The sequence below is a fragment of the Carassius gibelio genome, chromosome B2 (genome assembly GCF_023724105.1).
Source record: "Carassius gibelio isolate Cgi1373 ecotype wild population from Czech Republic chromosome B2, carGib1.2-hapl.c, whole genome shotgun sequence".
NCBI classification, from domain to species: Eukaryota; Metazoa; Chordata; class Actinopteri; order Cypriniformes; family Cyprinidae; genus Carassius; species Carassius gibelio.
Genome location: NC_068397.1, coordinates 2,794,148 through 2,811,970, shown reverse-complemented (window position 1 = coordinate 2,811,970; position 17,823 = coordinate 2,794,148). Strand labels below are relative to the sequence as shown.

The window sequence follows — 17,823 nt, the reverse complement described above, 5'->3', positions numbered from 1 at the left end:
GACAGACAATTTGGCATGTTTTGAGTGCACCAATGAATCCTTAAAATACTCTCTCTGTACAGTAAGCAGCTCATTGGGATTTGGAACAGAGCCATTGTCCGTTTCAGCGTTTAGCTTCGTGCCGTTGTTTCTCCGTCAGTGATTAAATGGAAAGGTGTTTACTCTGTGTTTAATATCTTCAGCTCAGCTTTTGGATTTCTGATTCTTTGTCCAGTTTTGCAGATGATGGCCGTTGTGTCCTTGAGAAATAAAACGTTCTGTCTTCAGACATCTTTTCTACAGATGCTTTGTTTTGTCTCTCCATTGAAAGACTAGGTTTTTTTTCAGATGGATGTTTTGAGGACCATGTCCTGTTTGTGTTGGCCAATAATTTTGGCTCCTGTTTTTTCAGAGACTGATCTGTCTTTTAGTTTCTACAACAATATTGTGCAGCACAACCATCTTCAACATTGATAATAATCAGAAATGTTCCTTAAGCAGCAAATCAGCATCTTAGAATGATTTCTGAAGGATCGTGTGTCGCCAAAGACTGGAGGAATGATGCTGAAAATACAGTTTTTCTCACAGGAATCAATTCCATTTATAACATATTCACATGGAAAGGTTGTTTTAAAATGTAATATTATTGTTTCTAATGCATTTTTGATCAAAAACATTCAGTCTTTGTGAGACTTCTTTCAAAAAAACATAAAATCTTACAGATCCCAAACTTAATATCTCTTTGGCTTGGCTTTTCGTTTTAATGATAACTTTAAAACCCAGCAGAAGGCTGTTTGTGAGTCAGTTTGTTTCTTTGGCAGTGGACCACTGCAGCACTAATCCTTCTCCCCTTCAGAAAATTTAGAGCGCAAACCTTCTCACTTAATTCATATTCATGATCCAAGTTTTTTTTTACTACTTTCAATTTCAAATTCAATTTATAGTCCAAAAAAAAAATCATATTATATTAATATGAGATCATGAAAATTTTAATGTATGTTAATGAATGCATTAACTTGCCTGTAGATGTGTTATTTGTTTTTGTAACAATGCATTGTTCACAATAATGTTGTTCAACTGCAATCTTATCTAATCTTAGAGAATAATTGAATATTAGACAATTAATGGTTAAAAGTGTCATTTTTAAACGCCTAGTAATATCTGTCTGCCTCTTTATGTTGTCGTTTTTCTTTCTCCTGCTCGCTAACCGCTAACTTCTCTCTTTGTTGCTAGGTGTCTACTGATAGCAACATGATTGATTAAACCTTATTCTCAGTAACACAGGTGTTGTCCCTAAGTGTTTTACTTTGAACGTTTTTTTTTTCTCTGCATATGCTGTAAATTTTCCCATTGGATGGTCTCTTCTTTGACGTAAATGTATTGGCCTGTATATGTAAATGTAAGGTTTTTTTGGGGGGCTCTTCTAATCTTTTCTCTCCCTTGATGCTCTTTCCATTCTCTTGTTTTTCCACGGCTCGAAATAGAAGTGGAGCAAAAAGGTAAATGACTGCTCTGGCACTCAGTCCTCAGCTCCTTGTTTTGTGTTGTATGGTTTCGAACCCTTCCCACTGCTCCCCCCCGCCACCCCATCGCCTACATTATATCAAGATGGAGATCCATCGAACCCAAGCCCAGAAAATGTTGGGTTGGAGGTTTAAATGTCAAAAATCAACCTTTTTATATACTTCACACATGGATATTACACTGAAATCTTCTTGTATTGTATATTATTGTCCATTTTCCAAGGTCATGCGTATAATTTGTATGATGAAATACTTTCTAATTTCCCAGTTAAATGTGCAGAACCAATTAGAAGTAAGCTGTCTTTCAGGTGATCCCTGCAAAGTGCAAACACTGTGGGGTTAACAACAAATTAGTTTTAAGTGTCTAGTTCAACCCAACTTTGACTCAGCCACTGGTGAGACTAAAGTGGGACCTTTTTGTTTTTAAGACAGGGATAACCAGTTTTGAAAACCTGTTTGGACTTTTTTTTTTATGGCAATCTATTCAGTGACCCTAGAAGCACAACAATCGCATGCTTCACGTTAAAGTAAGATAAGCTCTTTGACACAGTTGGTTCATATACAATGAACTTTGGCTGAAATTTATTTGGCAATGATATTGATGGGAGAGAGAGGCTGACTGTCTGTAGCCATCTGCATGTGATATGCTGTTCATCACAGACTTTGCATTTCCAACTGGTTGAACACCAACTAAAGACGGGCGCGTTTGGCAAAGGCCTCGCTCTCAGTGACATGAACGAAGACTCTTCTCTTTGGCTCTCATCCTATCTGTCCTGAACAGCATTGTCATCCTGTTCCCTTGACCTCCGTGTCCTTTCCTCCCGCCTCTCATGTGTCGTCGGTTCTCTCCTCAGACATGATCCATGTATGTGTGTTTACTTTCAAAGGTATGGCTTTTGCAACCAATCTGACAAACCCTCCCCATACTGTTGATGTAAAAGAACCGTGAACGTAGATATTCCAAAATAAATGTTATCTGTCCATTAGTGTTGTTTCTCTCATCTTTTTTCATTTACAGGACTTTTTTTGCTGTCCTCTTCTTCCCTCTTGACTGTTCCTCTCAGTTAAACTTGTTTGAGAACTATCCCAGGGAGCAAGGCCACCTCAAAACAGTCTCACTTAACCTCTCGTTTTTTTCGACTATGCACGCAACACCAGTAATCACATTGTCAAAGTGAAAATGTGTTACATTAGCTTCTGAAATTCATGTTTTACTTACACACATCCAAAGATTTGGACCTAAAGTATGCATAGAAGGTCTTGGGAGTGCATTCCTGGTTCATTTTCTAACTCTAGTTCTTGACATTTCTTCCCAGTTTTTATTTGCCCTGGAACTCTGAAAGCGGTAGGAGATCCAGCCTTTGTCTTTGAGGCGGAACAGCAATCTGGAGCTTGGTGCAAAGACCCCCTGCAGGCAGGGGACAAGATCTACTTCATGCCGTGGACACCGTACCGCACTGACACGCTCATCGAGTACGCCTCACTTGACGATTTGCGAAGCGGTCGACAGACGACTACCTACAAACTTCCACACCGTGTTGACGGAACCGGATTTGTTGCATACGATGGGGCCATCTTCTTCAACAAGGAACGCACGAGAAATATCGTCAAGTTTGATTTGCGGACTCGGATAAAGAGTGGGGAGGCCATAGTCGCCAGTGCCAACTACCACGACACCTCTCCGTATCGCTGGGGTGGGAAAACAGACATTGACCTGGCGGTGGACGAGCGGGGACTGTGGGTTATCTACGCTACAGAACAGAATAACGGCCGTATCGTTCTCAGCCAACTCAATCCTTATACTCTGCGCTTTGAGACTACATGGGAGACTGTCTACGACAAACGCTCTGCCTCCAATGCCTTCATGGTGTGCGGCATACTCCACGTGGTCCGTTCCACCTATGAAGAGAATGAAAGTGAGGCCAGTAAGAGCCAAATTGACTATGTGTATAACACCAAACTGGGCCAAGGGGAGTATGTCAATATCCTCTTCCCTAACCAGTACCAGTACATCGCAGCTGTGGATTACAACCCGAGGGATAACCAGCTATACGTGTGGAATAATTTTTACATTCTGCGATACAATCTGGAGTTTGGGCCACCCGATCCAGACGAGGGTAAGACTCATTATGGTCTTTATGGAGTCTGATTTGTCTGCAGAGCGTAGGCTGTTATGGATGATTTAGTTTTAATTTTGAGTACTGTAGAGAGTCCTCTAAACCAAAATAGCTGAAGTGCATGGGAATATTGTTTTGTGTGATTGTTGCAGAGTCTGCTTGTGACTGCATATTATGGCTGTGAGCCAGGCAAGGCTCTCATTCGCTCGATTCAAGTAGCTGGGTCTTTGCAGTCCTATTCCCATCTATTTTTTCCGTAAACCCTGTAAATCTCACCCATAAACTCAGACCAGGAGCTGCAGGGGGATCTTCACAATTGGCATGTTTCACAAAAGCATCTCAGAAGCCTAGAAGAAAATTATCTCAGCTTGTTCCAAGTGGTATCAGATTAATTTCCTAGAGAATGGGAAAGGGTCTTGATATCATTTGGTGTGTGGTGAAGGAAAATGCATAGCATTTGCATGAAAAGATGCAGTTATCATTGGCTGTAAAAAGGCTCAAGGAATGACAGTGCTACCAAGAGTAGACCTCTTTTGCATGGTTAAAAGTGTTAACTAAGCCTAGCTTTAACTTTGCTCAAGAAAATCTGTAGTCTAAGCTAGTCGCCTTTGCTTTCTCCAGAAATGTGTTCAAGAAATAGTCATTGTATGGCCAAATGCATGTATCATTGCCCCACAACAAGGCTTGAAAAATGACTTGCCAGAGGAAAAAAGATCAGTCATGAAGAGCCATTAATTTTGATTGGGAGCCACCAGACAACATTCTTCTGTTAGCAAGAAGAAGAATTAAACAGACACACAATGTTATTATTTTTGTGCCAAATACCCTGTGCATGCAAGAGTGTTTTTTATGTGCAAAAATGTGCATGTGTAAATAATTATTGTATTGTAAAGCCATGCATCTTTTTTGCAAAGAAGGGCCATATGACAGTTTCTAAAAAATGTACCCAGTCATCAATATTCCCCCCCTTATTCCTCATAGGCTGAAAATCTGGTGCAAAAGCTATGTGCCATTGAGCATGTGAGCAGTGAAAGCTCTGAGCACACACAGAGTATGTATGAGGAGAGAAAGCCAGTGAGAACTTGAACATGTACTGCAGTCACAAAGATCTCAGAATTGTGTTCAGATGTGGACATCAGTACATTTTTTGATGAACATTTCAGTTAAAATTGAATGCTGAAAACTGAGTTCCCATGTATGTAAAAGACTTTTGCGTGCTCAAAATATCCCCTTGTGTGTGCGGAGTTGTGGCACAAAAATAGCTCCATAAAAACTATGGTAAGTGGTGGCATTGGTGCCTGCAGTGCTTTAGCAGCACTTCCCCTTTTGACTAGGTCTGATTGTTTCCATTTCTGTCTGCTGTCCTAAGCCGTGTGCATGCAAAGGTCGAGCCTTGGAATTTCCAAGATCCTCTTCCCCCCCCTTCAAGCCACAATTAAGTCAGCGCACCAAATTTTAACTGGCCCACCATGCATGACAGGGAATGCATGCGTTCAGCCTTTTTGTTCTGGCAGTCACATGTATATGGAATTAACATCTGAATTATCATAATTGCTTTTAGTGGGTGATCAGGGCAGTGAAGCGAATATGGGATGGTTTTGAATTGCCATTGAGAAGCCAGTGGTTTTTTTTTTTGGTTGTTTTTGCCGTACTTTAATTTACTAAGTTAAGTCTGCAGTATTAATTAAAATTTTGATCTATTGGGTCGAATTTCACAGGACATTCCAGGCTTACTTCATTCATTCTTGCATGTTTACATCATGTCTTTAAACATTTGTCCAGCTGCTTTATCCCGTTTTTGGCTGTGGATTGGTTGTACCTTGTTGCTTCATTAATAGTGTTGTTGTGTAGAATTTGAACCCCAACCTGCGTTGACCTCTGGGAAATCACCCTTGATCAAAACTAAAGCCCCTTTCACACTGCACACTGGTCCCGGAAGATTGCTGGAAAATTGCCGGATTGCCTTCTGTGTGAATGCAAACACGTTTTGAAGATTGATTTTGGGGATCGATCCCAAGTTGGGAACCTAGTAACATTTCCGGGTTCAGTCCCAGAGCAAGCTCTGTGTGAACAAAAGCCAGAACCAATGCCGTAAAGTGTGTGTCATAGTGATGACGCTTGTTATCGTGCAACGTTTTAACCGGGTGTTTTGAAGGCAGATCAAAGTTTGCGAACCAAAAAATATGTGCAAACTATAATGAAGCAGAGATCAGGTAGTTCCTCACGATCCGTGCTGAAGCTGAGATCGTTCGCCAGTTTAAGTGAAAGTTAACGTGCCTAGCGTTTTCGACTCATTCATTACACCTCACATCCTGATGCCACGTGCCATTACAGGCAGATTCATACTTGCAGTTGCTGCCAAAAATATTGATACCAATGTTTATGTTTTCCCCTAATAATCTTGACAGATGACGGATACATTTAATAAGGTTATAAAAAACCTTTATAAAGGTTAAAAAGGCCCCTGGAAATCAATTTAAGTTGGCAAACATCGTCCCTTAATAGGAATGTTAATTTCCATCACTACTGTGGTTATAAAACCAGAGCTTAAACTAGGACATCTGCTGTGTTAATGAAAGTATAATTAGACATTCCTGTTCACAGTAGCATAGCTTTACATCAGTGAGCTTGTGCTGGACATACACAAACACTAGTTTGTTGTCACTAAACCACGGGTAATTTTATGTTAAATGTATAATATTTCTTCTCTAACTGCTCAGTATTAAACTGTTATATAGTTGATTGCAATAAAATATTTTTCTTAGAAAGAAAATGTAAATAGTGTCTCTTTAGTGGGAATGAAATCTCTAAGCCTGATCTGAAGAAAATGAGTTGCTTGCATTAATATTCACAGCCCCACAGCAATACCTGGCCGCGAAGCATCCGTAGAACTTACACCATCCGAAACCGATGACGCGAGATGCGTCTATGGGAGCCATTAAATCTCATTACCAGACTTTATGAGCTGTGTATTAAGCCTCAACTGTGAGTTGTACTTTGGGTAATTACATGTTAGCACAATTTCCAGCTTTTAAAAGAGTACCAGGGAACCCGTTATTCTCTTTGACTGTTGTAACAACACCCTGAAACGCTACTGCGAGTCGAGGAACAGAGAGTGTTAAATCCTTCGTAATAATCCTCCTTTACAATTCCCATAATTCCGTGAGGGCACAGACTGCACGTCGGATTTATAAAGGAATCTGTGTGAAATGAGAAGCATGCTCCAACCGTAATAGAGGCCTGAGCTTTTCCCAATGAGTCTAACTTGTCTGTATATATACAACAAGATTTCTGTTTATTTCCATTTCTAGGTAGAAATCATCTTGTGTCATTTCACACAAATGTGTTTGATAATGAAATCTTTATAATAATGTTAGCTAGCAAGTCTTATCTTTCAGTGTTGAGCCTTCATAAAAAATGTGAAATGAATATGCATCAGAAAGGTCTCTTCAAATCAAGACTAACAAAAATATCTTGGGCTAAATGAAGAACAAATGGACCTTAGTGTGATTAATTTAACATTCTAAGTGTAATTCCTGTCTATTTTATTTATTCATTTTATTTTGTGGAACGAGTGAAGAGCACCATTGCTAAAATCGACGTCTAGATTGTCCAAATAAATTGTTGGAGACAGAAGCGCATTTTAATGACAGAATATACAAAGCACAATAGTAATACATGAAACACGAATATAGATATGCTGTATGAACTTTTTCCGACTGACAAAGCAAAGTTTTGTCAGTTTTTTGCCTTCCATTAAAAAAGATTTGAGTATTGGTTCATATATCAGAGCACTTGTTGGCACAGAAAACAGTATTGATGGCTTGTACTCCACAGTAGAGTTTGGTTGTGTACATTACATTTATTAGTACATTATTCCAGTTCCTGTCCACTCACGCTGCCTCCCACAAAATGCATCAGGTAGAAGGCAATGAGGATTTTCCACTCTCGTGAGGTTCTGTCCCGCTCTGATGTCATAGGTTAAAGGTTCGTGTTGCACACTCTGTTGTACGAGCAGGAATTTTGTGCTTCCTTCAACCTGATGCATATTAGTTCCACTCTGGTGTGAAAAGACCAAAAGACCTACCTCGTTTTTCACTATGCGTTTGGTGTGACAGGCCTTAAAGGGATACTCCACCCAAACATGTCTCTGACTTACTTTCTTCTGTGGTTTGAGCTAGTCTTCCTTACCAGCTAAAGAAGTGGTCAAAACCCCTTTAAAGGGACACTGAGTAGGAATTACTCCCATCTAGTGGTGAAATTGTATTTTGCATTCAAACTAACTTTGCTCTCCAGCGCCTCGCTTTTTCAAATGCGCGTTGCATCTACGGTAGGCGATATGTACCAAAAAGCTTTGACAGGATGTCTTCTAATAGCACTTCGTCGAGTTTTCCTTCAGGTGAACAGGTGTGTTATGTCAAACAAACTGCAACATGACAACTAACAAACGAATGTTACAGTATGAATTACTGACTGTGGAAAACATGAAATATTGTAATTAGTAGTTATGTCTAATTTATTCGTTATATTTTCTGAATTATATGCATTGTTAGATATAAAAAAAATATTATAATATAGACTGTAACACTGACTTACCTGTCGAGAAGAAAACTGGACACTTCAGCGTCTCTTTTGAAATCTTTATCAAGCATTAGCTCTTTCCACCTAGAAAAAGCTTCCCCGACATTAACTCTTGTTTTCTGTAATCTACGGTCACGTTTCCTTTTACGTTCTACTTTTGACTGTTTTGGCGAATATGTTTTCTTCTCCTGTGGCGCGGCATATGTATGGTCCATAATAAGAATGCAATCCAGACTTTTAAACTTGCCGGTGCAGTTTCAAGCGCCTCTCACTGCTCTGCACCTGCGTTTCTGGCTCTGACCGAAAACGCATTGTGGAAACGCGTTGGCTTAGTACTTTTTGTCCCTCTCTGCTATTATAGTTTTGCAAGATGGCGGAACTACATGGAAGCCTCCGTCGACCTACCCGTCCCATGTATATAAAGATAATAAATTCTTCATTTACGAGGATTAGTTTAAACATTGGCATAGGTATTTGTACACCATTGAGGGCATATTTATGAATAAAAATATTGATTTTAGATAATAAAATACCTAAAAAGTTACTTATTGTCCCTTTAAAAGCAGCCTTTTACCATCATTTCCATTGCTTTGTTTTTCTATGAAACTCCATTTCCATTCCACTGAAGAAAGGAAAGTTATATACATCTGGGATGGTATGAGGATGAGTAAATGATGAGACAATTTTCTTTTTTTGGGTGGAGCATCTCTTTAATGGGCATTTACGGGATTCTCAAACTTGGAAGTCGTCGTTGGTGCATAAACCTCTATAATGATGAACAGGAGACTGTTTTTGCATTCCCATTTTCTCCGACAGAAAAATTCCATGATAGCGTTTTCCATGAACGATTGATTACAGCTGTCTGATGAGAGAAAGATGTCTAATTCATCACATCACCACAGTTGTTAAACCATGTATTTTTTCTCTTTTCTCATTGAATGTTATGTTACAATCAATGCATTAAGCTCCAGATGTCAAATGAGTTCAGTTCACATTAACCGTAAGCACAGAACGAAAGAGTCTCATGACTCATCGGTGAAGCATTATATTCAAAAAAGAGAGCAAGTCAAAAGAACCAAATGCATTTTTAAACTCTCATTGGTGGCTCTTTCTTTAAAGAGAAGCTGCTAATAACTAATAATAATAAAATGCATTAAATCTTGACGCTTTAACTTCAAGAGCCATTTTAAGTAATGCACATGGACCATTTTGTCTTTAAAAATGGGTAAAAACTTGGAATCTGATGAAGGAATAATTGCTAGGAATTTTCAGAAAGGTAAAAAGGAAGGAATTTAATGTCCCACAGAACCTAAATTTTGTGTAAAAGATGTGGAATGATTAGTTCCTATACGTGCAAAGAGCCTATAGCTACCACTGAAATAACATTTGTTATCTTCGTTTTGTTTTAATACATAAAGTCATAAAATATAGCTTACTTCAAAGCCAGTTTTGGTGCATATCAGCTTAATAAGAGAATAAAGTATGCTTTTGAAGGCCGCTGTCCTCTGGGAATATCTCACAAGGGTGCCTCTGTGTGTTTTGAGTTTCAACATAACACATTTTGAGTTGAATCGAAGCATTCGCAGCAAACAGACCTGAGAACAGCGAGCGAGGAAAAAGAGAGTATTGTTCTGTTTCTCTCCCTCCGCCTCCTCACCGTTTGCCTGTTTTTCATTCTCCTGCTTCACATTTGCAGTGTATTCCTAGAGGCAGTGTCAGTCCTGAAGTTAATAAGCCACATTTCCACTCTCTTTGGTCTTTAGCACACATACATCAGCATTTCTAAATGCAGTCTCTGACTTGGGCACCAATCCGTCTGGTTTTTATGTGCCTGCGGCTATTCACAGGGACTCACCAGTCAACCTGCTAATGCTGTCGTTTAGCAATGGAGCGTTTGACACCTGTTAGTCTGTGGTGATAAGTGGAAATGTGATGCCTGTGTGGGGTCTAAAGCTTTAAATCTTTGAAGAGATTCTACAAAACAGGTGTTTCTCTTGATGAAGCAGTTCATAAATCAGACTGAAGCGCCTGAAACGGTTTGGCTCTCGGGCAGCACAGATCACAACAGCAAATTGTCATCACCCCTAAGCAGGCATTAATTAAAAATCATGCCATAGTACTTCAAAAGAGGTTTTGCATAGTACTTCATATCTTTAGTGTCCTTCTGTGGAAGCCATAGGTAAGGAACAAAAAACTCCATTTGATGTTGGATAATGGAGAATAAAACCTGGGGACAAACCATCTCTCTTCTGGCAGCAGTGTTGGGGAAAGTTACTTTTAAAGTAATGCATTATAATATTGCATTACTCTCTAGAATAGTAACTAATTACATTATTTAGTTACCTTTTTATGGAGAGTAATGTGTTCTGTTCCCTTTGCATTACTTTTTCTTATCTGGGTTGGGCTTGTTTTTTTTTTTTTTTTTATAAATACAATTTTTGGCAAATGTAAAAGCCAAGTTGCCAAGTCTGTGGTTTTCCTGCAGAATTGGGCTACTTTAACGTTATTGCCACTGGTAGTTTTTCATTTCCGCGGGTTGAAGCGCCCCCAATAACTTGACATTTAACCCCAAAAATGCTAATTTTACCAGGGGAACCCTGCCTCAAAACAAGTATTTTATCCCATCTAAGCACATTTATATTGGGGGACCCCTATCAATATGCGATTGGACTAGTTTTGGGCTAGTTTTGAGTAGTGATTGTGCAGGTTTTGTTTTGATAATTTGGCAACCCTCTCCCAAACTGGAAATGAATGAGCCTCAGGTTGAAGGAAATGTAAATTCAGATCTGTACAGTGGAGGGCTCAGCTCAAACAAACCTTTTTGCTTTGCTGCCTTTCAGTAAATGAAAAAAAAAAAACAAAGTAAGTGTTGATGCTTATTTGACAAGCAGGATTTCCATATAAATTTTAAATTAATGAGTTAAAGTTAAATTAAGTTACTTTACAAGTTTTTTAATTTTTTAAAATTTTTTAAGTAATCCGATTGTGTAAATTGTAATGCATGACCCCCAACACTGTCTGGCAGTACACTCCAAATGTAATGTCAGCAATTAAGTGGATACATTACTGCATTTATTGAACTGTAAAATTAGAGTGTAAGTGTTTCCGTGCTCCATTTAAGATTGAATGGTATAGTGCAGGTATATCCGAAAGCAGTAGCAGTTTATCTCTACAGTGTGTGGTCTATTATCAACGGCTGAAGAGATGCAGATGTTAATCTACTGAATGTTTCCCATTGGTTGCTTGGCACTGGTTGCAATTTGTAGATGTTGGACAGCAACCTGGATCTGGCAGGCTCTAGATCCCTTATTATAAGCAGGACGAGACTAGTAGATTGTGCTTTGCTATTGGTTTATTTAGTTAGAAATAAGATTAATCAAGTTAATCTTTGGTCTTCAAACATTGTTATTGCTATCACTCACAAACTGCATATTTAATAGTACTGCCCCGGCTAAAGATTTTTCTAGTCAACATATAGTTAATTTAAGCCTTAAAGACCAGAACACACGACTATTCACGTGTTTATATTCATTTAATTACCTTAATACATATACTATGGGGGCATTTAATATATATCCTATTCATGTCTAAATTGTTAATGATAAACCATATTTGAGGTTGATGAATGATGGCCAAAGTTTGGATTTCCTTCTCAATATACAGTAATTATCTGAAGCACCAGCCGTTAATGATTTATCTGTCTTGCGACTAACCTACTAAGCATCTTCACATTGACTAACGTTTAGTCGAATATTAAGGGGGAGAGCCCTACATATTTCATAAAACTTTGTAAAAGATTGGACACATTCTTATGAATTATTAATTTCGTAACATCTGTGATTGTCAGTGGTTATAAATGGAAGTTTCCAGATGGACTAAAACCCTATAGTCTTGTGCGAAGTGTCTTTGCCCTCAGATGAGCTGATATAGAGTCCTCATCCGTCTCAATCACACATTACTGCTAGAGATGTCAGGGAAGCTGACTCTCTGTCAACAATGGAAACCGATATTCAGTCATTTAATCAATAGTGGAGCTGAAACCCTACAGATAGACTCTCCCTAGAGGATTCTTAAGAGCTGCATGGACTAGAAAATGCCAAGCTAAGAGACATTTGAAGAAACTATTGATTGCAAGTGTACAGTGAATGTGCCGGAAATTTGACAAAAAAATGTATATTCAAATCAGGTTTTTCATATTGGCCCAAAGCTGTGATCATTTACACCAACATGCATGTTGGTGCAACACAGTCACCAGTAGTAGAATCGCTCCTGCATGCTTATATAAATATATATATTTTTTACTTTGTGGTTGTTGTTCTTTTTGTTCTGTTTTAATGCCATTCAATTTTTTTAGACTTTGAGATCTTGGAAGCACCAAAGAATTGGCACAGACAACACAAACACATGCTGATCCTAAATTACTGTTTTGACACCACCAGTGTGTAATAAACCCACCTCCAAATGGCAACCAGCAGAAAACTCCAGCTGGGGAAACTTTGGACAAAGACGACATTTGCATTTGGCAACTCCTGCTTTTAGCCTGATAGAAAGGAACTGACACCGCTTAGCCAGTCTTTTTTCTTCAGGTTTTATTCAGTGAAGCATCCAGAGCAGTAATAAGCACAAGTCGGCATCAATTATGTGACAGATTTGTTTAGCAATCTCACCATTTTTCCTCTTGAAATCCCAATTTCTCAGCAGACCAATCAGGATTGCTCTTCTCTCTGGAGTCATGTTATTCTTAATCGTTGTGAGCTGTTGAGTGCTCTCGTCTTCGATAGGCTACACATCCTTGCGTTCTGATTCCTCCGCTGAGGGTGATTTCAGTCACACTGACAGAAATGACAGCTAATTGAGGCTACTTTTCCTGAAAGCTATGATGGACAATGCTCTGATTCCTCCTCCTGCCAGGCGGGTGAAATTGCCTGGCATAATAAAACGAAAATTGCAGAGGTATGAGCCAGGAGATGTCAAAATAAAGCAACGAGGCAGGCTCAGCCATTGACAAGCAGTTTACCTCTCTATTTATTTTCTTTCACTCATCCGCTGCCTTTGTTTTCCACTTCACCAAAGAAGAACATTTAAGTGGACACAAGGTGAGGGCATTTGCTACAAAGATGCTGAGAGGTTACGAATTGGATGGTGTTTCAGAAAGAAAGCGTGCTTTTCATTGACATTTACCTCTGTATGATGCTTAGTAGTGTTTATAAGCGCAGCACTGCTTTATTTATTATTACCGCTGTATTTCTGCTTTACCATAAGCGCCACCTACTGCCAGAGAGTGAATTTGCACTTTCATTCAGCCCATCTGTCGGATTTTGTTAGAAATTATATGCAACTAATAATTTATTAAAATTAAATGTAAAGTATTTTTTTGTTTTCATCATAGTTTAGATTGTTTAAATCATAGTTTTTATTGTCCTCTTACAGTTTAGGATGCTACTATGGACATAAGTGGTTGACCGATATATTGCCAAGGCCGATATATTGGCCGATTTTTGCCGATATTTTAATTTTTTTAATATATATATATATTTTTAAATTTCCAATCATGTAGATTCTTATAGAAAGGACAGGAATTCACAGAACAACGTTACATTTATTGAGATGGTAACATATGTACAGGTTAAAAGCCATTAGTAAACTCCCGTTTATTATTAAGGCGAAAGTAGTTCCAGTTCATTTTATTTTTTGATTCATAAAGAGTTGAATCAATATCAAACAAATGTGAGGTAAATGCGTAAAACTTGAATTGTGATTTTCTGGAGAGTATGTGTTAATTCAGTTACATGCTAGGTATTCTTTTATTCATGTTTTTCAAATTTCGAAGTCATATATTATGTTAGAAAAAAAAATATATATAAAGTGCTATTTCAGCTGTTCAGTGACCTCTGATGTTTCTTGAGTTGTTAATCAGTGATGTTTTTCAGTTGTGTTTCTTTAGTTTTGTAACACAAAGTGTTATTTTCCTGCAGAGTGTAACCCTGACCTAACCAACTGTAATTTCCCTAACCAGACCATGACTGGCTGAGATTAAGACATTTATTGCTGCTAAACCCATCACCAAATTTACACTGAATTTAGTTCACCTACTGAATAAAAAGAGTACTTCAGCACTGAGGAAATGGTAAAAAAAAAAAAAAAAAAAAAAAAAAAAAAAACTCTTGGAGTATGAACTAACCCGAGGATTAGGTTAGGACGTCTACAACATCCAAAAAAAGGACAAAGCTCCACATTAGGAAACCATTGCAAACTGAACCACTTCCATACCGCAAGGGTTTATGAAAAATCAGTCACAGATGCATACTTTGAAAATCCACCAGAAATAGTCTACTATCCGGCTACCTTTGACATAGTTTTCACTTCACTATGCTTTATTTCATATCTAGTGTGAACAATGTTATTCACATTCAGCCTATGTTTGTTCAGTGTGAGCTACTTAGAAGAATACTGGAAGAATGTGTGATTGTGAGTGAACTGACAACAAATGAAGACATTAATTGACAGTGTAGCTGATTAATTATGCTGTGTCTGCTACATTGAATCCTTCATCCATAAGCAGGACACACTTTCCTGCTGCTTTAGTCCTCTTCCTCTTGGGCTGTTCAGAGATATCTGGATCATAATCAGCTGATTTGTTAAATGGAGAAACAACACCAGAATTGCTCCAGATTGGTGGTTTGGAAGCTCGTCCAGTGTTTGTGTAACTGTTGACTTACAAGTAGTGTTTTCTCAGTAACAGGGACATTTATCAATGCCCAATAACAATTTTGATTTAGATCAGCAGTCTAGTAAAAAAAAAGCTATGTGTAATTGCCCTTCTTTAAGAATATAATAAAAATATTTATTGATTTATGCATCTTCAGTGTTGACAATGCATTGTGCTAGACTAATAAAATTTAAATTTTATATATATATATATATATTCTTTCTTTTTCTTCAGAACCAACTTTTTTTTTTATCCCTAATTTTCGTCATACATGATGAATAAAAACTGTTATAGTAATGCTCATAATAAGATTGCAGTTACTTTTTATGCATTACTTGATTACATATTGTTCACACTATGGCAGTAACTTATCTATAAAGGAGCAATTATTATTTTTTCTTTTAAAATATATTTTCTAAATGAACCTACCATTTATATAAACTCCAGTTTTTGTGTAATTGCACACGGCATCCATTAGTCAGGTGGCTTATGATTACATGGAAAATGGATGCATTTTTATTAGTATTTGAATGAATGCTTATTGAGTAATTTAACCATGTATTATTATGCCTTTGGACTGTGCCTTTATCTTTAAAACATATTAAAATGTTTTACTTAATGTCTTTTACAGAATAATCCACAGATGCATGCCAAACTGAGTGCATTAGTGTGGTGAAGTTTTAGTTTTGTGAATTAAATATGTATTTAATGTGCTTTTGTAATCATTTTTCAGATTGTTAATGTAAATGCTCACTTGCATTTGTGCGTCTGTTTTCTGATGGACACCCACAGTATTTGACTTTATGCAACTGCATGTTACTGGGAAAAATGCATTTGCATTTGACAGTGTTTGTACAGGCCTAGTGCAGAATGAATGGAACAGTCAGTTATGTCTTTAGGGATTGTAAACAGATGGGACAGAATTACTGATGTGTCGTAATAGATCATTAGTGCATTAGTGTAGTAAATGGAGCCTATTAGACTTGCTGTTGTCTATAATGTCATCAATAATAATCAAACGGCAATAAAACTGCTCTTGTCTGGAAAACTTTCATAGCTTTATTACTAACTGTAGACTCTTGCATGTGTTTTTTGTTCTTCTTTGTTACAGACTATTGACTTGTTTCTTTTGAAGCTATATTTAGTTATTTTGAGAATGACTTGACTACATTAAATCATCTTTATTTATTATTAGTTTTTAGCTGGTTGTACATTGAGCTCAAACAGTAAAGCAGATCATGGGATTGATTCCCAGTGAAAGACAGAACTAAGTAATGTGTACCTTTGATTTAATTTGCTTTTGATGAATGTAAAAGCATTGATCAGTAGCATAGTTTTTAATACAGAACAGAAAAGTTTGAATTTAATTTGTTGGACTTTAACAGCAAAAAAACAAAACAAAAAAACATGCATTACATTTTTTTTTATCACTTTTTAAAACAATGTCATTTTTATTTTGGAGCGTTACAGTCTGTCGAAGTGGTGGTTATGGCGTAAATAGATTTTTTTAATCATTTTGTTGTAAGTTACTCTACACAGAAGGTGGACACAGAGAGTAGTTTGAGCTACAAATAATCATTATCAAGCACTTTGATGTGAAAGGTTGTACGTTTTCCATCTTGCTCGATTTGAATCTGTCAGGAAACATGTAACTTTTGCTCTGTGTTGTGACATGCACATCATTCCTGAGCTTTGGTGGCAAGAGCTCTCTCAGTTTGATCAAGCCTCGTGTTTCAGGTGTTGGGTTTGTGTTTTGGCATCCCTTTGTTCTTTTTCTTTTACTGTGGGAGTGTTGCTAAAGTTTAAGAACACAATAGACCGGATCCGACCTTATTTATTTAATCTGTCAGAATGATGGAAAGCGCTTTGATTCATCTATTAATGTTCTTAAAATTAGTACAAAACAGGCTTTAGCCTTTGTCCTCAGCTTTTAAAATCTATTCACTATGAAGCTTTTGGATGTTTGATATGACACACACACACACACACACACACACACACACACACTCAAAAGCTCGGCTGAATCCACTCCATATTACAACAGCTGCATTATATTTCTCCTGATGAAGGAGAATGAAGCCCTAAAGCATGTTAACATACATGTATTGGTTGCATATTGTTGACAATAATATCACACATTCATTTTTGCAACACTTGAACTGTCTTCTACTCTGCATTTATTTGATCAAAAAATTTGAAATATTATTGCAACTTGAAATAAGTATTTTCTATTTGAATATATTTTGACACGTAATTGATTTCTGTATTTTCAGCTGTATTTTCATTAGTGTTTTTGATCTAATAAATGCAGCCTTGCTGAGCAGAAGAGACTCGTCCTGTGTTTAATTCTGCTTCTGTCTGGTTGAACATCTCAGTGTCTTCAATAATGGCTTCACCCAAAAGACAACTGAGCATTCAGAACATGTTTGTCCTTGTAGCACAGAAAGAACAAGATGGTGCACAGCTGCTTTATATGCGTGACGTGACAGACATGTGAGGGGGCGGGGCTTATGCTCCATCTGCCAATGATTGTCTTCAGGCTTCATCCGTGGCTGAAATGAAAGGCAACAGACATTTTTGATTCTGAGCACATTCATATCTTGTGATATTCATTATTACGGATGATTTCCATGCAGTCGCTGCTCTGTCTGATACAGGAGCACACAAAGACAGAAACATGATTTATACATGAGAGCGGTTCAGAATCACTCCTGGACATGTTCGTATACGCGCTTGCACTTTTGGGTTTTTACAGATTAAATACACTGCAAGACAGTTTTTAATCTATCTATCTATCCGTCCATTCATCTTTCCTGCCGTTTATCCTGTATGGGGTTGTGGGAGTGCTGGGAACTAGCCTGCGTCCAGCGCTGAAGGCAGAGAAACAGTCTGGGAAAAGTCCATCACAGGCTTC

The 17,823-nt window shown here is 37.8% G+C and overlaps 1 protein-coding gene across 5 annotated transcripts in view; it reads left to right on the top strand.

The window, feature by feature from the left end:
- Positions 1-17,823, top strand: part of LOC127951051 (adhesion G protein-coupled receptor L2) — an 87,112-nt gene that overhangs the window by 33,541 nt on the left and 35,748 nt on the right. For all 5 annotated transcript variants that reach the window (XM_052548667.1, XM_052548665.1, XM_052548664.1 and 2 more), the window contains exon 5: positions 2,819-3,619. In XM_052548667.1, coding sequence (XP_052404627.1) covers positions 2,819-3,619 — 801 coding nt within the window. The remainder of the gene's footprint in view (positions 1-2,818; positions 3,620-17,823) is intronic.